Source organism: Camelus bactrianus, chromosome 22 (assembly GCF_048773025.1).
Source record: "Camelus bactrianus isolate YW-2024 breed Bactrian camel chromosome 22, ASM4877302v1, whole genome shotgun sequence".
NCBI lineage: Eukaryota > Metazoa > Chordata > Mammalia > Artiodactyla > Camelidae > Camelus > Camelus bactrianus.
Window position 1 is genome coordinate 30,249,614 of NC_133560.1, and position 26,328 is coordinate 30,275,941.

The following is a 26,328-nucleotide window of genomic DNA, read 5'->3' on the forward strand; positions in this document are numbered from 1 at the left end:
TTATTTTAAAGCTGGGAAGGAATCTGGAACAACTGAAACACCCCATAGAGGACAACTATATACACACATAATACTAATAATGACAATATAAATTATGGTACATGCTGCTTCTGGGGATACGCGGGGTCACGCTCCCGTGAGCCTCTGGGTGCATTTCTGTCAACCGATCAACACGTCGCAGGATGTGCATTTCTGTTTAAAGACACCTTAGTTGACATACGTTGTGGATTCACTGATGCTGAGCTCACAGCCCACAGGGCTATGACTCCCGCCTGAACGAAGCTCATGTAGCACATGTACTTTCTCCCCAAAAGGCCTTCTTGGGCTTGGGACACCAGCCAGCACTTGGGGGGCATCTCAGATACAGAGTCACCCATCAAAAAGCAAAAAATGCAGCAACAACAACAACAAAAGTGGTCTTAAATGGTGGAAAGGACCCTGGTTTAGAAGGCAGAGAGCCGCCTGTTCCACCGCAGCTGGGAACCTGCTTGTCGGTGACTCAGATGTGTCACTGCTCTGCATGTGTCCCCAGATGACTGCACCCCCCCGAGTATCAATTTGGGGTGACAAATAAATTCTAGCCAGTAGGTGAATTCCCAAATACAGACTCCGCAGCTAAGGAGGCCCGACCCTAAATAACACCCCCGTCCCGGTTCCCACGCAGGCCTGCTGTCGCCCGCAAGGCGGGCTCAGCACACTCTCGGGGGCCCGCCCCCGCAGGGAGGAGGGGCTGATGGTGAGACGCCCCCCACCCACCCAGGCACCCCGCCCAGGGAGGTCTGTCTCCCCGCCAGGCCACAGGGGCCCAGGGCGTCTTCAATAGGAGTTGGGGTCCACCGGCCAAATGGGGCTGGGGCAGGGGCTCTCTCCTCACTGGGTGCCTTACTCCTGGGCCTGTGTCTCTCCCAGCACTTCCTTAGGACAGGGGTCTCACCTGGGGGTGGTTCTGCCCCCAGAGGACACTGGGCAGTGTCTGGGGACATATGTGGTCGTCACAACTAGGGCTGCTCCTGGCATCGCGTGAGTAGGGACCAGGGATGCTGCTCCACCCCACCCCCCCCAGTGCCCGGGACGGCCCCCGCAGGCAGTGACCACTGTCAGCACTGCCAACGGGAGAAGTCCTGGTCTCTGGACTGGTCTCAGGAGTGGCAGCAGATCACGTCCCTTTGTGCAGGTGGAAAAAACCCCCCGCTGGTTTGTGGAAAGAGCTCATGTTTGCAAAGGAAGAGGGGCTGGCTCTTGGAGACCATGGGGACCTCCGGAGCCAGAGGGAATCAGCCTCGCCCCGGCAGACCCGCAGCTCAGGAAGTCCGGCCTGCACTGGGCGTGAGGCCAGGAGCAACGGCTTCTGCGGCCCTCCCCGGGGCAAGCCCCCAGTAGGATGGGCCCCGAGGACGGGCCTCCCTCCAACTCAAGGGTCGTCTAACTGCTGGATTTGGAGTGCGGTCCGTGGCCCGGCAGCTGCGGGGGCCCCACCTGGGACCACAGGCGGAGGCACCGCCTGGCCAAGCCGAATGTGTAGCCCACCGCAAAAGACAGGCCTCTGGAGCCTGGAGCCTGCTCCTCCACAAACGGGAGGCGGGTGCCGGCCGTGTGGACGGGTCGGGGTTACTGCTCGCCTGTTGCTGCTGGCCTTGGTGGGTGCCTCCCTGGGCGGGCAGTGCATCCCCAGGGCAGCGGGTGCAGCGTGGCGAGCAGGGTGGAGGCTGGCGTTCAGTCTCGGGGTGCCCTGACACCCCAGGTTAGCCCTCGCGCTGCGTGCGGCGATCATCAGAGGTTTGGCTTAGTCCAGGACTCCACTTGGAGCAGGGCGCCCCATCCCCTGGAAAATGGCAGAGCGCCCCCCGCCCCCCAACCCTGGGGCCCATCACGGCCAGGGCGGCCAGCCTCAGATCCCTTGCCCTCCTGCCCCCATAGGCCTGTCACCTCTTCCACCCGAGGTTAATGGCTTTGCCCTGAGATTACATTTTCCGCCTCTCCCTTTTTTGCTCTGGCACGTGGCTTCCATCAAAGCAGAAAACCAGACGTGGAAAAACCCCAAGTGTTACATGTCAAGGCTCAGTTCCATTTTAAGGCCTGGGGTCCCTGGGTCCCGAAGTGGAATAATACAAATTCCAGAAGAAAGCTTGACTCCCCACCCTTACCCCACCCAAAGAAATACAGTTGTCTCTCCGGAATGGATTGCTTGTAAAACATAAAGGGAATTCTCTGGAAGACCCCCAGTTTCTCTGGAGGACACGGTCGTTTCCAAATCCATTGCCACATTTTTGGTGGCAGCCAAGTATCTCTCCAAAAAAATGCTGAAGATAATTAAGTATAAAAAAAATTGAACCGTGATTTATTTTTGTCTCTCTTTCTAAACAGGTTAAAGCGGTGCTGCTTCTTGGAAAAACTGAAAAAGGTATGTAGCTTGTTATCTTACTTCATGAGTTTGGAATCTCTTTTTTTCCCCAAAGAGGAACAAACAAGCCAGAGTACTGCATGCACACGTGACACGCGGGGGTTTGTCACCGTGAAGAGAACTCCGGGCTCCGAGCCAGGAAGCCCGGGTTCAAACCCCCGGTCTGCCCGACACGTAGGGGCGGGCTGCTTTCATCTCCCCGCGGCGGGGAGCGCACCCCGCGGCTCCCGAGGCGGCCGAGCCCGGCCCGGCGCCCGAGCGCACCCCTCCCGCCCCCACCCCCCTCCCAGGAGGGCGGGGGGTGGGGGGGTGCCCGTCCGACTCTGGCTCCAGGCGTCTCCCGCCCTCCTCCCCGCGCGCCGTCCCGCATTGGCGTCCCGCATCCGGCGGCGTTCTGCATGTCGCGTTCTCATCTTCAGGCCAGGTGTTCCCAGCGGGCCTCCTCCTTGGCCCCCTTGGCCGTCGAAGAGCGCGTGGTTGAGCTGCCACTGACCCCGCACCCACTGGGGCGGAGAGGGCATCGGGCGCCTTCCTCTGAGGCGGACGTTGCATGGCTGCGACTCAAACGCTTTGTGGGCGCGCTGATGAGGGGAGGGGAGGGCTGGGGCTGCGGGGCTGAGCTCTGGACCCGCGGCTTCGCTGCCTCCTCTCTGCGGGGCTCTTAAGGCCGGGTGGAACGGGGACCGCCTGCTTCACACGACTGGAGGGACAGCAGGCGACTGGAGGGACAGCAGGCGTGAGGCCCAAGGGCACAGGAGGCCGAGGGGGGACCCCACCCCACCCCATAGTAGCTTCCTGGGGCCGCCATCGCCGAGTACCATAGACTGGGGCTTAAAATCACAGACACGCAGCCTTGCGTGGCTGTGGAGGCCAGAAGCCTGCAGACAAGGTGAGGCAGGCCCTGGAGGCCCCAGGGAGGGTCCTTCCTGCCTCTTCCAGCATCTGGTCATTCCCAGCAGCCCTTGGCATTCCTTGGCTTGCAGATACACCGGTCCACTCTCTCCCTCTGTCCTCACACGGCCTCTCCCTGTGTGCCCATCTATTTTTCCCGTGCGGACACCATCATGGGATTTAAGAACACCCCCGACCCCACTGCGACGTCATCTTAACTAAGTCCATCTTCAGTGACCTTATTTCCAAACCAGGCCCACTTCCCAGGTGTCAGGGGTTAAGACCTGAATGCATCTTTTGGCAGACACGGTTGAACCCACAGCACTCTGGGCTCTGTGTGCCCCAAGCAGCCAGGGGGTCCTGGAGATGGACCCAGTGCCCGCGGCCCTGGGAGTGCAGCACCCTGGGTCAGAGAGAAGCCGGAGGTCCCTGGGGCTCCCTCCCCACCGCTCAGGGACCATGTGCTTCCGAGACATCTCAGGGGCCTGCTCCCCTCGCCCTAGAATCTTTCTGTGGGGCTTCCCGTCACGGCCCCTGGGATGACCAGCACCCCCTCCAGCCCCTGCTCATGGCCCCGGCGGGGCGAGGTGGGCTTTCGTCCACAGCTCCTACCCTGTTCTGCGAACCACGTGGCTCAGAGCCCCAGAGTCAGCTGCGCCCGAGCAGGGTCAGACTCTCCAGCTCCCCTCCAGCACCCTCAGCTCTGACTTGCATGCCTCCGGGCACAGGGCTCTCACTCCCTGAGTCCCGACGGCCTTTGAGTGGCAGCAGCTGTTGCTAGGGGTTGGGGGGGGTGGCGGCACGACTGAGTCCCTGGGCCCCAGGCCCCTGCCACCATCCAGGGTGTGATCTGGAGGGTTCATTCCACGTCCCATACTTGTGAGATGGGGACAAGAGTTCCTCAGGGACTGTAGGCACTGACACAGGCCAGGCCCACCCAGGGGTGGTCACTAGCTATAGTGGTCATCCTGCCCCAGCTTGCACTCTCCTTGGGCCTCACTGGCCCCTGAGGATGCCACACCTCTGATTTGTGCAGCCTGCAAGTGTCCTGGGGCAGACCCGGCCCAGGGCGAGGAGGGCTAGGCACTCCCCCCCGCCCCCCGTGCAGAATTTAAGGGGCACTGGAAAACTCAGTCATCTCCATGTAGTATCTTTATTTTTAATTTTTTAAATTATTATTGAAGTATAGGCAGTTACAATGTGTCAGTTAACAATGTGTCAATTTCTTGTGTACAGGGTACTGTTTCAGCCATCCATGTACCTACATACATTCCTTTTCATGTTCTGTTTCATCATAAGTCACTACAGGATATTGGATGTAGCTCCCTGTGCTGCACAGTGGAAACCTGTTGTTGATCTATTTTATATTTAGCCATGCCGTATCTTAACATAGCAGTATTTCCTAAAAATCAAAATTAATGCCAAGAAAATCCACGATGGAGATTAAAAATTCAAATAAAAAAGGTATTGTCTCGCCCTGACCCCAGCCCTATCAGATCCTGTCTCTCATGAGAAGCTTGGTATTTGATTCATCATGGATAGTCTGTATTCATTTTGACATCTAAAAATGTATTTTTATCGCATGAAAATATGTGATCGCCGTGACTGAGTTTCCAGCACCCGTCAGATACTGGGCCCGAGGCGGGTGCCTTGCGGTCCTCACCCCAGCCCAGCCAGGAATGACAGTGACCAAAATGATGATCGAAACAGGGGCGGTTCCCAGTGGTCGCCAGCTCTTGGGCCTCTCAGGCGTCCCGGCAGGGAAGCCAGGGTACACAGTGCGTTTCCCTGACGGGGAGACCAGGGCTCACCTGTGCCTGGTCCTGCGGGACACACACGTGGGGAGGATCACGACAGAGCCACCCCCAGCCAGGCGCAGGTGTCAGGGGAGGGGCTCGAGCGGCAGCCACATGGCCGCGTGCTGTGGGATTAGGTCCCGGCGTCACATCACCTGCCGGCAGGGAGAAACAGAGCTCCAGGCGGTGACAGTGACGTCAGCCTCCTCCAGCCTGGCCCCGGCCCCACTCCCAGGCACCCGGCTGGCCCACTGCTGACCTCGCTCAGCACCCCGGTAGATGCTTATCAGGTGCTACTGTGTGCCAGGCCTGGTTGCTTCGTCTCATTTCTCGTGGGAGCCCCGGGGAGCAGGTCCTTAACCCCACTTTATAGGTGGGCAAACTGAGGCTCAGCAGCAGAGATTCGGCAAGGCGCAGGGCTGGTGGACAGAGGGGCCAGAGTCCGAGCTCATTTCTCTCTGCCTGCAAAGCACTGGGCAGTCTGTATTCGTCAGGGTTCTCCAGAGAAACAGAGCCAGCTGGACGTATATAGAGACAGAGAATGTTGTTCTAAGGAATTGGTTACGGAGGCTATGGGGTACAGTTCCAGCAAAGAATTTCCTCTTGCTCAGGAGAGGCCAGGTTTTTGTTCTATTCCCACCTTCAAGGGACTGGGTGAGCCTCCCCCAGCATCCTGGAAGGCATCCCGTTTTATTCAAAGCCCCCAGCCTAACAGCAGTCTCATCCAGAAACACCTTCCAGGAGCATCCAGAAGACCATTGGCCCACGTACGTACCTGGGCAGCCCGTGGCCCAGTCAGACTGACACATGCAATTAACCATCACGTGGTCTCCCAGGCTGCACAGCCACGCCCAACGGGATAGGACCCCACAGAGCCTTGTGGGCCATCGCCACTTTCCCCGGAGAGAGTCAGGATGGGGACCACCGTGGGACTTCGCTGAGAAGCTGAGCTGGGAAGGTGGAGTCTACAAGCCCCGGCGCCCCGGCAGGCATTTGTACAGAGACGTCACAGCAGCGCCATTCACAGCACCCAGAAGGGGGCACAGCTGCAGTGCCCAGCAGTGGCTGAGCGGGCACACACGTGTCCCTCCACACACGGAGCATCGCTTGGCCGTGACCAGGAGAGCAGCCCTGACACCCGCTCCCACGTGGACGGACCCTGAGAGCGCGACGCTCAGGGAGAGAAGCAGACACAGAAGGACACACAGTGTGTGAGTCCATGGATGTGAAATGTCCAGAACAGGCCAGTCCCCAGACACAGGGAGGGGGCTCCTGGTTGTCAGGGGCTGGGGGGGAGAGGAGGGGAAGTGACTGCTGATGAGGATGGGGCTTCTTTTGGGGGTGATGGAATGTTCTGGAATTAGATTGTGCTGATGGTTGCACCATAACATGAATGCACTTAATGCCACTGAATTGTACACTTAAAAATAGTTAAAATGGCAAGTGTTATGTCACATATATATTTTTTACCACGATTTTTAAAAAATTAGTAAGGTAACGCACCAGAAAACCATTGAATGGGTGAACACTAAGTGGTGAGTTGCTTGATTTCTGAATTTATATCTTGGCAAAGTTTTCAAAAGGGAAATACAGAGGACGCAGGGCAGAGTGACGGCGGGTGTCAGAGAGGTTGAATCGCAGTGATTTGTTTCCTGTGTTCCCAAAGTCTCGTGGCTGCACCAAGGAGACAGGGGCAGACATTTGCAAATGTCCTGTGGTGCAGGAGCGAACGGTGAAACTAGAGAATGGAGTCTCGGTCCCACCAGGATCGGCCTCTGCAGGTGACAGAGACCCCCTGCCCGGCGTGGGACCCATCTGGGTGCAAGGGAGACCCGCCAAGCACATGTCCAGCAAGTGGTGGGGGGATGGACGGCCTGGGATGAGGCAGGAACGTCCTGGACTTCCGGGTTCGGGTTCCAGGTATGTGTCATAAAAGACATCCTTGCAAAATGGCTCTTGGACTTGGACGGTGAATCGGCAAAGCCCTGTATTCAGCAGCGTGGCTCCTCCCCTGCCACAACCTCGCCGGTCACGCCGGCTGCGGCCCAGCGCCCCTCCCAGCGCTGCTGCCCCCCAGCTCCACGGGCTGGGGCTGGCTTCTCAGAGCAGGACCCACAGCCGCGTCTCCTCAGGGCGCTCACCTTGGTCAGAGCCGCTGGAGTCAGGAGGAGGCGGTGTGACTCCTTTTTCAGGAGCCTAGTTTCCTGTTGACACCACTTTCACAGTCATGCTAATTCATTCAGGGGGGGAAGGCCGATTGACATGCCATAGTAGGGGAAAATGAGGGCGTGCTGGCGGTCACCTCAGGCTACGTCTCCTTCCATCTCCCCGGGCCCAGCTCCTCTCTCCAGGTCCTGCTCCTCCACTGTGTTAGTTAGTGATGCTGCATAACAGATTACCCCAGGCTCTGCCCACTCATCATCTCACAATTTCTGTGAATCCAGCGTCCAGGCACAGCCTAGCTGGGTCCTCTGCTCAGCGTCCCGCCAGGCCACCAGCTGGGTGTCAGCTGGGCTGCACTTTTACCCAGAGGCTCAACTGTGGCAGGGAGTCTGCTCCAGGGTCCCAGGGGGTGTTGGCAGAATTCGTTACCCTGTGGCTGGAGGACTGGGTCCTGGGTGCCTTCCGCCTGTCAGCTGGAGGCCTCGGGCGGCTACTAGAGGTTACCCACGGCTCCTCGCCATGTGAGCTTGTTCAGCACAGCTCCCTGCTTCATCAGGCCAGCGAGGAGTGTCTCTGGGGCGGAGTCAGAGGTCCGAGCAGCTCTGCCTGGCCCTCTCCGGGAACGCACCCACCCCGTCAGCTGCCCTCACGAGTCCCATGAGAATCCCATGAGGTCACGTCCTAGCGTTCTGGGCATCCTCTCCACCTCCCGTGTGCAGTGCTGGCTCTGAGAGCCGGGCCCCCAACCCCATGGCAGCCACGGTTCCCCTTTCCCATGAGGGCCGCTTCCCGGGCAGCCCAGCCCTTGGCTGCGTCTCTATATGAACAAGAAAAGGCGTCATGGAATTTGAATGGATGAGGAAGGGGCTGTCAGCGTGAGCAGAAGCAGACACTCGATCTCATTGTTAGAAATTCCGTGCATGTCGCAGAAACCTCCTCTTGGGGCCGAGGCCACTGGGAAGCCGAGACTAACCCACTCTCACTGGGGGTTTTCTGCAAATCCAGCACTGGCCCCCAGCACCCCTGCTGCCCCTCTCAGGCATCTGGGCCCCGAGTGCCCTCGGTCCTGGTCACGGACGCTCAGTGCAGCCTGATCGTCAGCAGGGGTAGCCGAGGTCGTCCCTGTCCAGAAGTTTCCACAGGAGACACCAAAATCCCCTACGTACTCTGGGTCCATGTCCCTCGATGAGCACGCAGCCCGGCAGCAGCTCGGTTGAGGCCAAAACTTGCAGCCTAGACCAAGACAGCTGTTCCTCCGCCCCCACCCCCACCGCCGGTGCTGTTTCAAGGTCAAGCTCCCAGCCAGAAACACTAGGGCAGCACCCGAGTAGGGGTCCCCCCCAGACATCCTGACACTTCACTGTAGTGCAGGGCACTGACCTTCGGTCCCAGACACCTACATCCTCACCTGGGGGGTACCCGGTGGGGGGCCCTTGGGAGTTATGACACTGAAGGTGTGCAGCGTAGCACGGAGCAGCTGCACGGGAGCCATGGCAGGGGCCTCAGCCCACCTGTGCTTCTCACTTGAACCCGACGAGACCAAAACTGTGTACATTTTCCAGGAAAGTGGCTGGAACACTCCCAGGCCAGTCCGGGAGGGGTCTCCCCACCCTTGCACTGCTGACATCGCCTGATCGTTCTCTGTGGGGGGCCGTCCTGGCCACTGTGGGGTGTGGAGCAGCCTCCTTGGCCCCCACCCCCTCAATGCCAGGAGCCCCCAGTCGTGACAACCGCAGATGTCCCCAGACATCGCCAGTGTCCCCGGGGCTTGATTGCTCAGGTAAGACCCCCCTCCAGACTCTGCCTTCCCATGCAGGCCTGTCTCTAAAACTGCTCAGGTAAGCACACTGATGGCCCCCCTTTTTTTTCTTTTTTAACATGAAAAATGTCCTTACCTACAGCTAACCCGTAGGAAGAGCCTCTCTGAGTTTGTTTTGCTCCAGGACCTTCTAACGACTTCAGAGGTGGCGTACCAGATGCTAAGTAGCCCCTGGTCATTCTGGTGCTGAACCTTCAGTCCGCTGCGTGTTGGCCAACCTTCCAGAGCCCAGAGCAAAGGCCTGGAGCCAGTGGCCCAGGTCCGAGGTTTGCACTCAGTAGCACGTGTGCCCCAGGCAGGTCCCCCATTCTGCAGAGCATGCCATCCTGGGCACATGCCCATGAGTGGCACCCACTGTGGACATCAGGTGTGGCCAGGTGCTCTGCCCCTGCAGCCTGGTCCTGGGGGCCCTGTCTTGGGAGAGAGATTGGCCCTGGGGACAGAGTGAGTTCCTGGAAGGAACCTCTTTGGTAAACCCCTGCCCTGCAGCCAGCAGTCCCACGCATCCACATGGCCCTTTGGTGCCAGGTTTCCCAGGCACTGCCCCCAAAGATGCCTATGTCCTGGTCCCAGGGCCTGAGGACGTGTCACCTCACGGGGCAGAGGGGACTTTGCAGGTGGGATTAAATTAAGGCCCCTGGAATGGGGGGTGACCCTGGATTCCCTAGGGGCCTCGTGTCATCACAGGGTACTTATCAGAGGAAGGCGGGGGGTCAGAGTCAGAGACAGGAGATGCTGCGCTGCTGGCGGTGAGGATGGAGGGAGGGGCCGCGAGCCAGGGATGCGGCGCCTCTAGAAGCTGGAAGAGGCAGGAGCTGCTTCTCCCTGGAGCCTCCAGAGGGACCCACCCTGCCCACGCCTGGGTTTTAGCCCTGTGAGTCCCGAGTCAGACTCCTGACTCCAGGACCGTGAGAGAATCCATGTGTATGGTTTTAAGCCACCAAATTTGTGGTAGTCTGTGACAGCAGCCACAGGAAATGCAGTGCCCAAGGAATGTACAGGGAGCTGTGGACACCCCGAGAGAGGGTTTTGGCTCAGCCTTGTGCATGGACGGTGGACCAGGGGCTTCTCAGGGCAGATGACACTTCACAGGGTTTTGCAGGATGTGTAGGAGTTTGTCTGGGCTCAGGTAGGAAGGCCTGGACCTGCCCTCCCGTCTCTCCCAGGCTCCCACCCTTTGGCTCAGAGCTGCTCACTCTGGGGGCTGGGGTGACGTACTTCCTCCGTGCTGGGAAGCCGAGAACAGAGGTGACATGAGACACAGGCACTGGGCGAGCTGGCCTGGCCCGGCTCCTGGCTTGCACACTCTCATATGACTGCAGTCAGCCTCCGGGTGGACAGAGAGGGCCTTTTCTTCTGCTCGCGCATCAGCCGCACCGTCACCGTGCGTCACCACGGCTCATTGTCCGCCTGCGCCCACGGCGGCTCGTTCTTGGCCTCCGGGCTCTGGCCAAGGGCTCCCAGCCCCTTGCCCTGCCGCTCTGTTTTCCCCTCGCTTGTGGGCACCTCACTCATTCCCTTTTTTCTAGCCTTTTCTAAATATAGCTGCCAGAGGGCACGATTTAGCCTGTGCACAAAAGGACCAGCTGACAGGGAGTCACAAGATGCTGGTCTCTGGGGGGCGCAGGCCTCCTGGGGGGAAGCGCTCGATTGGCGAAGACCCAGCTGGGCTTTTACGGCCGCACATCCCACCAAAGGTCATGGTGCCCAAAGTCACAGAAGGCCCTCACGTGGCCAGCCCTCCCCACCCAGCCAGGCAAGGGTGACCATGACCCTGAAGAACCTCAGGCCCAGCGGCAGGCCCGGAGCCCAGAGCCCAGAGCCCAGAACCCAGAGCCCGCCCTGGCTGGGGGCAGGGGTGGGGTGGGGTAGGGTGGGGTGGGGTGGGATGGGGGCCAGAGTTGCTCGCTCAGCTCCTGGTTGCTGGGAGGTCAGAGAGTTCTTGTCTCCCTCGTAGTAAAGTCTGAATGCTGGTGTGGTGCCCATGGCTCTCTGCAGGTCCCCTCTGTGGTGTGACCTTGCTTGGGGCCGGGGGCAAGGCCAGGAGGCCACCCCATCGCACTGCTGGGGACACCGCAAGGTACCCACCCCTCCCTCTGAATTTCTCGCCCTGATGCCCAGCATGTGCCGTCCAGGCTGCGTGCACGTTTCTGGAGGCTGGAGCAGGGCTGCTCTCCCTCAGCGCTGTGGACACGGGGGGCCAGGTCGTTCTCTGCGGGGGTCTGTCCTGGGCACGGCGGGGTGGGAGCCCTGCCTCACCCCCTCGATGCCAGGAGCAACCTCAGCTGGGACAACCACAGATGTCCCCAGACATCATCCTGATGGAGATCCCCCGTTCTCTGGGCTTCTATGCCAGGAACTGTGGTGCGTGGGTCCCCCCAGAGGTGTGCAAGACTGAGGCCTGGTGTGCACAGCAGGTGCGCAAGAACTGCACGGGGATCAAGGTGCTCGCAGACGCAGCCATCAGCCAGCCAGCTTCCCCCGGCCCTGCAAGGAGGCGGCTGGTTCCTAACAGAAGCCCAGAGCCTGTTCTCCCAAACCGCATCTCATTCTGTTTTGGTTTGGGATTTTTTTTCCTCTCTCAGCCCCGCCTCCTCCTCTTCGGAACAACGTGTACCGGAGGAGCTGTCCCCGGCGGCGGCGGGGGAGAGCCCGCTTTCTCACCCAGCGTTGTTTGTCCTCCTGCTGGCTCTGGCTGGAGGTTTGTGTTTGGGGCCGGGGGAGGTTGATTTTTTTCTCTCTCCTCTTTGGTGGCAGGCGGGGATGAGGGGTCGGACCACCAGGCCCCGGGAGGAAAGAATTCAGAAGCTCGGTGAGCTGTAAAGCTACCCTTTCCGGAAGTTTTCAAGCAAAATGAAGGCTGTTTCTGTTCTCTCTGAAGACAGGGAGACGGGGACGCAGGCCCCCGCTGCCAGCGCCCCCTCCCTCTGCAAGGCCACCTTCCTGGGGCTCTGACTCAGCTCGCCGGCTGCACAAGCCCCGTCCACCCGCCTGGATGAAGAGGCTGGGAGAGGGACGTTTCAGAACTGCCTGGAAGCAGCCAGGCTCTCTGAGCTGGGGTTCACTGAGGCCGACTTCCTGTGCATCAGAGATGAGATGCGTGTGGCACACATGTCCCAGATTCTGGGAACCATGGGGAGCCAGTTGGCCGCTAATGGAGAAGCTGCTGGAAACTCCTCTGGTCTTAGTGCTTTACCCCTCAGGGCTGTTACAAAAGAGAATGGCCCCTTGCTCAGTGTCCTGTCCACACTCAGCGGGAGGAGTGAACGCCACCTGGAGCTATCTGGGGCCCCATGACCAGCGTTGAGCACAGAGAGTCTTAGAAAGAAGCCAATCCAGTAACCAGGAGACCCCAGTTGGCCTCCCCAGCCCAGTGTATCAGCTATCTGTGCCACATAACAAGCAGTCACAGACCGAGCAGTTTGCAGCTCACTTCTGGAGGTCAGCCGGCAGGCTGCGGTGTAGCTACCTGCTGTGCTCAGGGCATCACCAGGCTGAAGTCGAAATGTCTCATTGGGAGCTCGTTCAGACTGTTCCAGAATTCAGTTCCTCGCAGCTGTAGCACCGAGGCCCCCCTCCCCTCTTAGCCACCCCCATTTCTTGCCACCTCTGTCTTGAAAGCCAGCAGCAGAGGATCTCCCTTGTGTGGAATCCCTTGCACACTTGCTCCCTGATTAGGGCAGTCACCCAGTCAGGCCCCCTCAGTCATGTGTGCCACATGCCACGGCCCAGCCCAGATCCATATCCCTTCATGTTCTCAGTCCTGTCCGCAGTCTGAGAGAGGGGACTGTACTGGGTCGCTGGGAGTCATCACAGAGGTGGGCGCAGCTCCTGCTGAGCCCTTTCTTGGTTGCTGGTGAAGGTCGGTGTGACAAGTACCTTGTAACTGCTGGTCACCCCCCACCCACCACACTGGGAGAGGCGGGGCCTCCTGTGCACGGCCCAGGGCGGTCGCTCCAGGCCACAGGTGAGACTGGGTGCGCTAGTCCAGACTCAGGAAGGGCCCTGAAATCCCCATCACCCGCTGAAGGAAAACCCTCGTTCCTGTTTCCTGTGATTCTCGGTTAAACAGCAAAATTCAGGAAAGAAGTGTTGAAATGAGGGCCCTGTTGAGGGGCTCTGACGCAGTGGCTCTCAACTGAGGAGCGATGCCGTCCCCCACCTCCAGCACGCGGGGCAACGTCTGGGGACGCCTGTGGCTGTCCCAACGCGGAGGTCCTGGCATCGAGGGGGTGGGGACCAGGGACAGTGCCCCACACCCCGCGGCACCCGGGACCCCCCGCAGAGAATTTTAGCAGTGCTGGGGGGGCAGGCCTGAACCGGTCTGTCCTCCTCAGGACAGCGGGCGGTCCTAGGCCGCCTCGTCCCGGGCCCGGCGGCTTGTGGAAGGTGCGTCTCTCAGAGGCGGAGGAGCAGCGGGTCAGCGGGGCGCTGCCCCCGAACCACTGTTGTCGTCCCCCAGCATCGTCAGCCCTGGTTGCTGTGAGCAGGAGAGTCAGCCTAGGGCGTCTGCCTCGGGGGAGAGACTTGGCCGCGGCCTCCTGGGGACCAGCGTGCCTCACACTGAGTCCCCAGGGCTGCGGGCCCACACTGGGTGTGTGGGACTGACAGCCCGGCCAGGGCCTGGGTGTCCTCCCGGACCGCACTGGGTGCAGACACACCACTTCCTCCCCAGCCCAGACCTCCAGTCGCCCTCCTTCTCAACAGGGCCGGGGGAGGGGTCCGCAGTGGCTCCAGGCTGCACCTCCTCTGGGGCCCCCAGAACCAGGAGCCGCTCCTCGCTCCTCGGAGGCCCTGCTCTCCTGGCCTCTGCCAAGCCGGCCACATTTTTCACATTCTTTTCCTTTTGCACAGCCCAGCCAGCCAACGTTCAGAAGCCTCCCCTGGCATCCCGTTCTTTCTCTGCTGGTAAGGAGACAGCGCTGGCGGCTGGGGTGTCGGTTTGTCGGGCAGGCTAGGAGTGGCACCCGTCCCAGCTATGAGAGCTATGCGCGGAATTCAGGGGGAATGCAGGCATTTTTGTGTCTTGCTGTCATTGCTTCCTGTGCAGGCGGAAAACACCTCTGAGAGTGGAGATGGTATCGCAGGCTGGGCAGGGGAGCACGTCTGCTCTCTCTGGTCCCGGGCCCGGGGGAATGCCAGCCTCCGAGTCTGCCCGCGGGAGACACGCCTGGTGGGTCAGCGCTTCCCTGGGTGCCCGGCTGTGGGCCAGGGAGGCAGGAGGTGATCCACTTTCCCATCAGCCTTGCTGCTCAGGCCTTGGAGCCCCGGGGTCCCTGCAGGGGCCAGGCTACCCCAGGCCTGCTATCTGGGCTCCTTCTTGGCTTTGCCCACTTGGACACTGAGGCTCAGCCCACCCACCCCCAGTGAGGTCTCAGGCACCCCTCAGTGAGCAGCCTGAACGCGCCGTCATGCTAAGCACCTCGGGAAAGCGCAGGATCCCAAAGACATCTGAGCGCCTGCTGCGTCCAGGCCTGTCCTGCCGCCTCAGCGAGCACCATTTGTCCCTCGGACTCGCCGAGGAGGAAGGAAGGAGGCTCGGTCCCCAGGAAGCGCCAGCCCAGAAATGCGGAGGTCCTCCACAGGGAGCGGAGGCGTTGACGCACGGGTGTCTCGGGTACACACGCACAGCCCCGCCAGAAGCTGGCAGGATGGTCCGCTCAGTTCCTTGGGGAAAATGTCCAGGACTCCAAGAGCCTCAGGGTCACTTCCCAACCAGCAGACGGGAGGCACGAGGCTGAGACTCTGCTGTTACATCTCACTCGGGGTTTTCTCTGACCCCAGTGGCTGCGGAGGCCTGTCCCAGGCCCAGCGCCAGTGTCGTCCATGTCCCCAGCATTCTGCCCCGGCCCTTCCCCAAAGAAAGAAGCCATGTGAGGGTCCTGGCACCGTCCCCCATGCGTGGAGACCCTCAGAACTTGGACCAGCCTCTGTCTAAATGCTTTGCCAAATGCACTGGAGCATGCGGAGACCGTGCCCCCGGCCTCCGAAGCTTGCCTCTGGATGCATGGGGGACGGGCCGTGTGCTGGGACCTGCCCGGCTGCCCCAAGGTCTGCTCTCTCAGTAAGCTCTGCTTTGGGAATTAGATTCAAACCCTGGCCCAGCCTCCATCAGCTGCGCGGTCTTGAGAAGGTTGTTAACGCCCTGAAGTCCCCCAGCCTCAGTCTCTGCACCTGTAAAACTCGGGCACGGTCACCCCTCGGGGGCGCCAGCACCAGGGTCCCCGCCCGTCACAGGGACCGGGGACACACTCTGTCGTCATGTGCGTGGCCTTCACGAAGCTCGGCGCTCCAGTGTTCTTGTCCACAAGCCAAAATGCGCATCTTATATTTCTTGGTCAGACTCCAAGAAACCACTGGTTTTTCCATCTTCCACCCCACCTCTGACCAGAGAAGTATGTGGCTTCCACATCAGCAACAGCAGGATGAGGGCTTTTCTTTTTCTTCCTTTGCTTTCTTTTTTTTTTTTTAACGTTTGCTTAAAAATGTTATTCCATGCACATGACGGAATATTACTTGGCTGTGAAAAGGAGAGAAGCACTGACACCCACTCCCACATGGACGGACCCTGAGAGCACGGTGCTCAGGGGGAGGAGCAGACGCAGAGGGACACACAGCATGTGACTCCATGGATGTGAGACGTCTCACTTCTCTATGAAAGTTCACCTTGGGACGGTTTTAAGTGGAGAGGTCACACTATGGTAAAGATGATTCAAGGTGCCAGGGTGGAAGAGGTTTCTGAGAAAGACATTCTCCCAAGGAACTGCCAGCCCATGGCAGAGGCAGGTGGACAGGTGTGCCAGCCACCTGGGCATGATTCAAGGACCCATACAAGGGGTGAACCCACATGAGGAGGCCCAGGATGACAGGGTGTCCCCCAGGGAGCACCCACACCCAGAGAATGGGGTCAGATGGTGGAGAAAGAGACCTCTGGTCCCTTCAGCCCCTCATGAGGCACTGATCCCATTCACGAGGGCCCCACCCTCCTGACCTAGTCGCCCTCCAAAGGCCCTTCCTCCCAATACCATCACAGGGGGTTAGGCTTCAACACACATTTTGTGGGGGTCACAGACATTCCGTCCACAGCAGGCAGGATACGGGGCAGAGGAGGAGTTCCTGGCAGTGGGAAGCAAGTGACACGCTTTGACTTTGCACTTGATTTTGTCAGAGTGCAGAGGTCCCAGGTGGTGTTTGGGCAGGGCAGGGACAGACCCGAATGTGTTCTCAGAAGTTGCTCCAGTGTTTGGGAGGAGGGATAGAGGGATGGGGAACGGAGCAGATGCCCCCTGGGGGGCACCAGAGTCTGCCTGGCCTGCTGAGAGCCCTGCGGAGCCCAAGCAGGGAGGGGCTGGCTGCACCGAGGTCTCTGGGGCCCCATCACTCTGGCCTGGACCAGTTGTGGCAGATGGGGAGGTCCACATATTTTTTCAGATGCTGACTTCCTTTTTTCCGGTGTATAAAATCACACAATTCAAATGAGTGACCTCCTGAAGTAGTACCTACAGCTCCGATCGTTGGGCCCCAATAACCAAAACAGCTGAGAACAGTGTCACAGGATTCTCAAGGCAGACGCACAGAGCATCTTCTGTTGATGGACTGGGTGGAGGCGCGTACTGAACTGATGGCTCCTGTGACTCTTTATTTTACCCTAAGTCTTGAAGTTTATTTTCACTGGGTCTAGAATTTTCACCGGATCCGTCATGTTGTTGGTCCTTTTTCCTCCAGCTTATGTCTGTCTGTCTGTTTTATAATTAGCTGGTTTTATTAAGCTATAATTCCTCCTCCATAAGATGAAGAGATCTTACATACACAGTTTGATGAACTTTGACAAATCTGTACACCTGTGTACACCAGCACCTCAGTCGAGATAGAGAACGCTTCTAATGTCTGCCTTCTGTCACTTGACAAAGTATTTTGAGAGCCATGCACGTGACTTCATCTGCCAGTAGGTCCCTCTGTCTCCTTGTGCAGTCCCGTTCTGTGGCATGAATTGCTGCAGGTTGTTTATCCATTCTCCTGTGGACAGGCATTTGGATTACTTCCAATCTTTGCTGCTACAGACATATGAACGTCTTGTACAAGTCCTTTTGTGGAAATAGTTTTTTATTTATCTTGGGTAAGTCCCTGGGAGTGGAGTTGCTGGGTCATAGCTTTGGTATGTATTTAGCCTTATACGAATCTGCTCACCCATTTTCTGGAGTGGTTGTACTATTGTACTAACTCCCATCAGGAACGTGCGGAACCTCCGGTGTGTCTACAGCCTCCCCAGTACTTAGTGTTGTTGGTCTTTTAAATTTTTTCCGCCCAGACAGTCATGGAACAGTCTCTTACTCTGGTTATCATTTATACTTCCTCCAAAGACTAATCACTGAGCACCTCTGAGCTCCTCTCCATGTGCTTCTTGGCCATTTCTCTGTCTGTTTCTAAAATACTTTTCCTGCCTGAGGCTCTGGGGCTTCCTGAATCTGTGGCTTGGAGTCCTCTTTCTATCAGTTTTGGGGAATTATCAGTCACTGTCTCGTCAAAGATTGCTTCTGCCCCATTCTCTCTCTCCGTCTTCCAGAGCTCCAGTTGTGTGTGTGTTAGACCTAGCTGCATCCTCTGTGCCTTTCACCTTGTCCCCTGTGGCCTCTCTCCGTCTGTCTCCATGCTTCATTCTGGAGATTTCCTATCTTTCAGTTCACCGACTTTCTCTTCCGTTGTCTTTAACAATACTACGTCTCCCATTGTGTTCATTTTGGATATTAGCATTTTCCACATGTCCATGCATTCTTTCTCTCTATTTTCCAATTTGCTGCTAAAATTCCAGTCTCACCTGTGGAACAGAAGCAACACAATTATTTCAGAGTATGTCAGTTCCAGGGCGTGGGACTCCTGGGAGCCTCCTTGTATTGCCTGTTTTTCCTGCTGATTTTCGTTCACGTGGCCCTGGCTCCTCATATGCCTGGTCACTTCCAACTGTGTGCTAGGCACTGTGACTACTGCCTTGTTTGTAGAAACAATTGGAAGCCTCATATTATGCCGTTTTCCACCAGAAAGGATTCGCGTTCACTTCTGCTCAGCATCTGGGGCGACTAGCGATTGAGGGTCCCCTCAGTCCAGCATCAGGGGCTGCCGCTATTCAGAACTCAGCTGCAGCCGCTGTGAGGGCCTGCCTGCTTCCTTTTCTTAGAAGGCAGCACTCCATCCCCGCTCACACCAGGCGGGAGCTCAGCAAGCGCCCTCCCCCTGGGACGCCCCGATCTCACCCTCTGCGCCCCCAGCCTTGGGGGGCCTGAGTGATAGAGCTATCACTCAGTCTCTCCACACACCCTCCTCCCCAGGGTAGCCGGGTAGCCCTGAAAGCCGGATCCTGGATGGAAATCCTTCCTTACCTCACTAGCCCTCCAGTGCCTCTAAGTTCCTCTGTCCCGTGCGGCACTGCTGGGGCCCCTCAGCAGGACAGTCTATCACTGATCCCCAAGACCTGATTGCTCTGGGAGCTCGGCAGGGGAGTTATGCCACAAAGGGTCACCAGATGCTGGAAGGCCCCTAACCATGTCCGAAGGCAGCACGGAAGCGACTGAGCGTAACCAGCATCGTGGACTCTTGAAGCCCAGAGACCAGCTCAAAGGAACCCAGTCTCACCTCTGCACCACGGCTCAGAAGGGGCGGGGCCTGCAAGCTGGAAAAGGGGCCACTTCCGGTCTCTCGGAACCGGCTCTCTCACCACTTTCCTCCATTCCTCGTTTTAATATGATCGACTTCAAACTCGGCCCCAGGCCAGCGGGCTCTGTGACACCCTGCCCCGCCCCGGCCCCTGCGCAGGTGAGGGGAGTGGCCACCCCAGTGCTAGCAAAAAACTGGCCCTCCCTCGTGCGCTGGCGCAGGAGGTCCAGGTCACCTGGTCTCATTCAGTCTCCCCGGCAGCTATGTTTATATTTGGCAGCTGCCAGGGTTACTGAAAGAGGGCCCCCTGTGGCTGCCAGCCCCTGGGGCCTCTGTTCCCTGGCACAGGATCTGGACGACCTGGAGGTTCGCTGGGCCTGCACTGAGAGGAAGTATAACTCTGAGCATTGACCAAAGCTCACCAGAGCTCAGAGAGGGGAGGTAACTTTCCCAAAGCCACACAGCTTTGGGATCTGGGGCAGAATTCAGGTCCGCCACTTCCCCCAGGGGCCCCACCTCCCGCTCTCTCCCCTTTCACACGTGCTGTTGGCTGAGCTTCAGGGGGAGGTCTGGCCCCATGTGACCCCTCCCAGTCCCAGAGGGCTGTTAGGTGCTAAGAAAATTAAGCCCCCTTGTGAAACGAACTTGTTTTCATCCAGCACCACTTCAGTTCAAACCGAACCATTTTAGTTCCATAAAAACTGTTTGCATTTGCCTAGATGAACATCTCTTAGCTGCAAAATTTCTTCTAATAAGAGAGTTCCATAAAAGACTTAGATTCCGCACCCAGGGGATACTGGGTGATGTCTGGTGACACCTGTGATTGTCACAACTAGGGGCCTCCTGGCATGGAGTGGGTGCGGGCCAGGAGGCTGCTCTAACCCCTCCAGTGCCCAGGATGGCCCCCCATGGAGAAGGGCCCGGCCCCGAGGTCAGCAGTGCCGGCGGGGCTGGGGTGGGGACACCCCGGACTATGGTGGGTTGTATGTCCCCTCTGCTGACCAAGACCTCTAGGATTTGATAAACACGAGAGTTCAGCCACCTTGGAGCTTTGCCAGCTGGAGCCCTAGGCTTTTTCCCCCTGATGCCGTCACCAGTTTGTCACACTTTTTCTCTTGCCTCTGCCCATCTGTCCACTTCACAAACATTTACACCAAACCTTGTCTGCTGGGGTCGCAGGTAGTCATGGTGGCATGGGGCAGGTCTATAGCAGGTGGCCCAGCTCCATGAGGGGTGCAGGAGGGAGGAACCTGGCTCTTAGTCAGGGACAGCGGCCGGGACAGGAAATGTTTAGACCAGATTTCCCTGGGAGGGGTGAGTGGTGACAAAAGTCCCTTCTGCACATGAATGAGTCGTGGGAGGGCTGGTAAAGGCTGAGCACAGCCCAGCATCCGTGTCCCACAGTCACATGAGATGTCACCATTCGGGAGGCGGGGAAAAGGATGCGTGGGACTCTACTATTTTTGCAACTGCCTGTCAGTCTGTGATTATTTCAAAATACAAAATAGCACAGTGACTTTGGAAACGGAAAATGTTTAACTCGTAACGGTAAACATACACCTGTCCCAGGAGCCAGAAACCCCACGCCCAGGGGTTTACCCAGGAGAAATGGAAATTTCGCTTCCCACAAAAACCCATAGATGAATGTTCACCACCACTTTGCTCACAATCGCCAAATGCCGGAAGCAACCCAGACACAGTGCAGCAGGTGAATGGATCCACACCCAGGGGCACGGTCCTGTGATGACCCGATGCCGATGGACCCAGCCACGCGGTCACTCGTGCAGACAGTGCCCTGAATGAAAGGAACCAGGCTCTACACCACTGGACCCTATTTGTAGGACTTCCAGGAACAGAGAAGAGATCGAGGTCTGCAGGGGCCAGCAACACAGAGCGGCAACACAGTGGGGATTTCTTAGGCTGATGGAGTTTCTCCATATCTTGATGGCAGTGCTGGCCGCGGGACTGTGTACGTTTGTAAGTTCTCATCAACTGCACGCCCAAAAGCACGAATTTTACTGGACAAAAATTATACCTTAACAGAAAGCATTTAATTAAAGGAAATTATAAAGGCAATCACTGACCAGACTGTCACTTGGAGGCACCCCTTCTGCCTTTATCCACAAATACTGTCATGTGACAGGACTTTGCTGTGTGCATCCGCACTTTGTCCATCTCCCTGGGATTTTTTTCCCCTCAATCCAAAATTTTATCTTTTTTGCTCGATCTAGATTTGTTTTGTTTTGTTTTTCATGTAACACCTCCCCTGGGCTCCACATCTTTAGGTACCATTTATAATGGCAGCCTAATGCTTCACCAGGAAAACGTCCCAATGAAGTAGCCATTCCCCTACCAAGGAACATGTGGTTTCGTTCTATTATAAATAACACCGTCGTAAACACCTTTCTACATATGGCTTTTTATTTCTTTTGATTTCCCCCCCTTGGGATAAATGCCCAGACAGGGGATTTAAGAGGACAGCCTTGTAGCTCTTGACGTCCAGTTTATGAGGCTGAGATTGGCCAACAGGACCAGAGGGTAGTGGGCGATCGCATCGCTGCCTGCGTCAGGTGGCGCTCCGTCAGCAGCCCCCCTGGTGTTCTGGGTAGATGAAGTGGTCACCACGATTCTTCCAGCCTACTTTCCTCGATTGCTAATGAGGCCTCGCTCCATTCACTTTGATTTTTACCAGTTAAATTACTTCCTACCTGAATTGCTCGAGCGAGTCCTTTCCTGATAGTTCAGACCCGACGACCAAGGTATTAGCAACATGACAAAGAGCTCGCTTGCCCACTAACCGTTGCCGTAGGTTTTCCTAGGTCCGTGGTCTCGGGTTTGTTTCGCCAGTTTGCCATGAAGAAGTTCTCAGTATTTGTCTATGGTCATAACGTTGAGCTTCTCCATTCACTCTGTTTCTTCAGTTGCTAAAATGTCACTTCTCTGTGACAGAATCAGTATTCTGTGCATTTTCACTAATTTGTGTAACTTTTCTTTTTCATTCTATGGCTTTTTAGATGGAATCTCTTTGGTTGTGAAAATGAGGCTTGATCTAACCCAGAGGTTTTCCCCCTAGGGTGGGTCTGCCCCCAGAGGACACAGGGCCATGTCTGGGGACATCTGTGGTTGTCACGACTGGGCTGCGGCAGGCATGGAGTGGGTGAGGCCAGGGAGGCTGCTCCACACCCCACAGTGCCCGGGACGGCCCCCATAGAGGACGACCCAGCCCCCTGTCTGCAGTGCCCCTGTTCTGACTAGGTGCCCCCATCCTGCCATCCCTGCAGCCCACCTTGGAGAGGCGCCGCCCCCGCCCGGGAGTACTCAGTCCCCTGTGTACCAGAGCCTGGCGCCTGGGCTCAGGTCTGTAACATTCTGGTGATGACCCTGCCTGTGGCATCAGCACAGCCTCATGCTAGGTCCCAATGCACGGGGCCTTCACGGTCCTTGCTGGCCAGACACTTGCCCGTGAGTCTTCTGCGGGAGCTGCCTGACCCCGGTGACTTCCCGGCCCTTTCCTGGGAGGCCAGCCAGGGCCTGGTGGCATCTGTGAAGGTCCTATTTTTAGACAAACCTCACCCCAAGTCGTGTCCCCAGCCTTGCCAGGCCTGAACCCGCCTCTCCGCAGAGGCCGACCCTGGAGTCGGGACCTGACCACCGCCTGCAGCTCCAGCCGCCTCACCCCTCCCTCCTGGAGTCAGCGATCCCACCCTCCCCCCCAGCTCCTCTGGGCCCCGGCAGGCCCAGCCAGGTCGGGTGCCCGCCGTCACGTGCCCGTTGCGGAGAGGCAGCTGGTGAGGAATGTTCCTGGCTGACTCAGCGCGCTGCCCGTCCCGCGGGAGCTGACCTAACCCCGGGAGGCACGCAGCCCACGCGGCAGTGACTGGCTGGGACGAGGGCTCCCGTCTGCTGCCTGGGCTGCGGTGATGCAAGCGTGTCTGGGTCCCGGCAGCTCCGCCACTCACACACAGGCACATGGCACACTCATGCACAGGCGCACACCTGCACCTGTGCACACGCACACGTAAACACACGCATCTGCACGCGTGCGCTGTGCGCGCTCATATACACCCAAGTACGCATTGAGACAGGCTCACACGTGCACTGACACTCACAGACGCGCGTGCACCTGCAGCCCCCAATGCAGCCTCTCTGGCCGTCCCTGGGGCCCGGGTTATAACCCAGCCCAGAGGGAACCTCGCAAGGCGCTGTGCCCGGACAGACAGACAGCGAGCAGCGCTCAGGGTCTTAGAGCTTAAGAGGGAGGCCGCGGTTGGGGTCCCCGAGGTGGCCAGGGCTCCTGGGGACCTGGTGGACGCCCCAAGTGTGGGTACTGAACGGTACTGCCCGGCCTTCCAAGGAAAACACGCCATGGGGCCACCCCGTTTGTTCTCTGTGAGCGTCTATATTTAGTGCTGAGTAATTTAGGTATTTTTAAGCCAAACCAAGGGCGGTTTTCCCTGAGCTGGATGTTTTGTGGCTGCTTTGAAGCTCTCTGCTGAATCAGAGCCCTCTGGAAGCCCACACGTGGGCTCTGTGCACCCAGAGCAGACACACTTGGGCCTTTTCTGACCCAGAGAGGGGCCCGGGTGTCTGGCGGGAAGGAGGGAGCCAGCAGTGTGGAAGGGATCTTTTTTAATCGAAACTCGGATGGAAATCACTGGAGGTTCACACGCTGCTGCACCAAATCGCAGAGAGCAAGTCTGAGCGCCCTGCACCCCGTCTCCCCACCGGTGGCCGCTGGGTCAGAGCGTGGACAGCGTCACAGCCGTGGTGTCGGCACCGAGACGACCACCCACCTGATGCAGATTTGTTCAGTTTTACTTCTTTGTGATTTGTTCTTGGCAAGTTTATGCCCTGTGCAGACACGGGAATCCACCAAGGGCGAGAGACACAGCACTTCCCGCCCCGCAAGGACCCTGGTGTCTGCCTTTCTACCCAGACACCCCCCCAGGCCACCGCCCCCTGCAACCACGAATCTCTCTTCCATCTCCACGACTTCGGCATCTCAGAGATGTTCTGTACGTGGAGCTCTGGGGACTGGCCTTTGCCACTCAGTGCAATTCCCTGGAGGGCCAGACAAGACTTGGACTTTTTATTGCCAAATAGGACATTCTTTGAAAGCCTGAAATCTGCCTTTACTTTTCTGCAGCTAGCCCACTCTACCGACTGCAAAACAGACAGAGCACAGTGGGCTACTGATTTACCTGGGGGAGCGTCAGCCCAGCCGGGACCAGCTCCCCAGGACTCCTGATTCCTGGGCTTCGCACCGCCGCCCCACCCCTTAGCTGAACTGACACACACCTGGAGCTTCCTCAACCTGGATGCTGCCCACACTGGGGCCAGGTCATGCTCTGATCCCATCTCAAGGCCAGGAGTGCCCCACCCCAAGTCATGACAACCACAGATGTCCCCAGACATTGCTCAGTGTCCCCTGGGGACAGAGTCTCCCCAGATGAGACCCCCTGGGTTAGAAGACTGCACTGACCCTGGGAGACTGCACTCCATGACCACTTGACCTTGAGGTCCTGGGATGCTGCACACATTTAAACACACATCTGAGTGGGAGGGAGGGGTGACTCACAGACGCTGGGGGTCAGCCTGGTTTACACTGTCTGACCCACCAGGCTTTATTCTGGTGCGTGGTGTGAGCAGGGATCAGACCCAGTTTCTCAGCCGTGGCACGTCGACATTCGGGGCGGGGTCATTCTCCACGGGGGGGTCATCCCTGGCACGGCGGAGGGGTGATCAGCTTCCCTGGCTCTTCGAGGAGCATCTGCAATTCTGACGACCACAGGTGTCCCCAGACGTGGCCCAGTGTCCCTGGGGGCAGGACTGCCCCAGCTGAGAACCACTATCCCAGGGCCCAGGGCCCACGAAATGTAGATTGGATGGAAAAAAAGAATTATTACCCCCTTGAGGAACAGAAACAGCGTTGCGTAACTGAATCATAAAAATAAATGACCATGCCTCGTCCGCGGCTGGCGGGAACGTAAAATGGTGCAGCCTCTCTGGAAGACACTCCTGCATTCTCTAAAAAAAAACGAAACATGCGGGGGGCACACAGCTCAGTGGCAGAGCACATGCTTAGCATGCGCAAGGTCCTGGATTCAATCCCCGGTACCGACAATAAATTTTTTTAAAAATCTAACCCAAAAAAGTAAAAATATTTTTTAAAAAATGAAACATGCAGGCACACTCCTCAGCTCTTATTCCAGAGAAATAAAGGCTTCTGTGCACACAGAAGCCTGCACACGGACGTCTGTGGCGGCTGTGTCACTGACAGCCGGAGCCAGGAGCCGGCCCGCGCGTACTCGGATGGGTGCTGGGTTAAACGGCGGCACCCCCACGCCGGGGATGTCTACTCGGCCGTGCAAAGGAAGGAGCTGTTGATGAGCACAGCTGCCTGGGCGATCTCCGGATGTTTATGCTGAGTGAGAGATAGATAAATAGATAAATAGATAGATAGATAGATAGATAGATAGATAGATAGATAGATAGATAGATAGATAAAGGCCAGTCCCCAGAGTTCCCATACTGTGTGGTTCCATTTAAACAGCATTCCTGGGAGGACCAAAGTGTGGATGGAGCTCGCACCTGCAGGCCTAGCCACCAGGGTGGCGGGGCAGGAGGACCCTGGGGGCGAGGGGCCCCGATCCTCCCTGCGTCAGTGCCTCGGCATCCTGGCTGTGATGTCACTGGATACAGTTTTTCAAGATGCTGCCGATGAGAGAAGCCGAGCAGCAGGCACTGGGGCTCTGTCTGCCGTTTTCTACAAACGCTTGTCCATCCACAGGCAACGCGACACGTTCAATGTGATTAAACTTTACTTTGCGGGCCCAGTAACACACAGACGGAGGAGACAGGCCCCGGGCCTCCCGAGAAGGGGCAGGGCGCCCAGACCCAAGGGTGCTGACTTCCTATGTGTTCCGTCTGGGTCCGGAGCCAGGGGCCTCTCCCCCAGTGACTCTGCCTCCAAGGGACACTGGGCCATGTCTGGGGACATCTGTAATCGTCACACTGGGGGGCTTCTGGTATCGAGTGGGTGGGGGCCAGGGAGGCTGCCCCACATCCCACGGTGCCCAGGACGGCCCCCCACAGAGGATGATCCATCCCCAATGCCAGCAGTTTTGGGGAGGGCCTGGCACAGGAGCAGGGATCAGAGAAAACTCCCCTCGTCCTGCGCCAACCAGCAACCAATACCATGGCTTTGTGAACTTTCCTGGGACATTTGGTGGTCACATCCAGCGAGCACGTGCCCCCGACCACACAGGAGGGGACAGTGGGGAAGATGTGCTTTGCTGGGCCTCCCACCAGCAACCTAGGGACTGCAGGGCTGCAGGGGGGTGGGGCGGGGCAGGCCCAGGAGGCTTCCGGAAGCGGGGTGTCCCTCCTGTCGGCCCTCCACCTGCAGTCCCGGGGTGTGACAGGCCAGCTCACGTCTGTCTGCTTCCTCCCGCAGCTCTCTGGACGTCGGGGGCCCAGAGCTGATGGCAGACGATGTCAACCACTAACAACATAGCCCAGGCTCGGAAGCTGGTGGAGCAGCTCCGCATCGAAGCTGGGATCGAGCGCATCAAGGTGAGCTGGGTGGGTGGGCGAGTGGCGGGCAGAGG

The 26,328-nt window shown here is 58.0% G+C and overlaps 1 protein-coding gene across 5 annotated transcripts in view; it reads left to right on the forward strand.

Moving 5' to 3' along the window:
* Positions 1–26,328, forward strand: part of GNG7 (G protein subunit gamma 7) — a 128,122-nt gene that overhangs the window by 95,027 nt on the left and 6,767 nt on the right. Inside the window, exons 3-7 of one of the 5 annotated variants that reach the window (XM_074351185.1) lie at positions 2,365–2,401; positions 8,814–9,031; positions 11,656–11,771; positions 13,925–13,978; positions 14,121–20,944. In XM_074351185.1, the coding sequence (XP_074207286.1) occupies positions 8,956–9,031; positions 11,656–11,771; positions 13,925–13,978; positions 14,121–14,297 (423 nt within the window). In that variant the 5' untranslated portion in view covers positions 2,365–2,401; positions 8,814–8,955 and the 3' untranslated portion in view covers positions 14,298–20,944. Of the gene's footprint in view, positions 1–2,364; positions 2,402–8,813; positions 9,032–11,655; positions 11,772–13,924; positions 13,979–14,120; positions 20,945–26,174; positions 26,294–26,328 lie in introns of those variants that run through there. The other 4 variants (XM_074351190.1, XM_074351187.1, XM_074351189.1 and 1 more) reach the window with 4 other exon arrangements.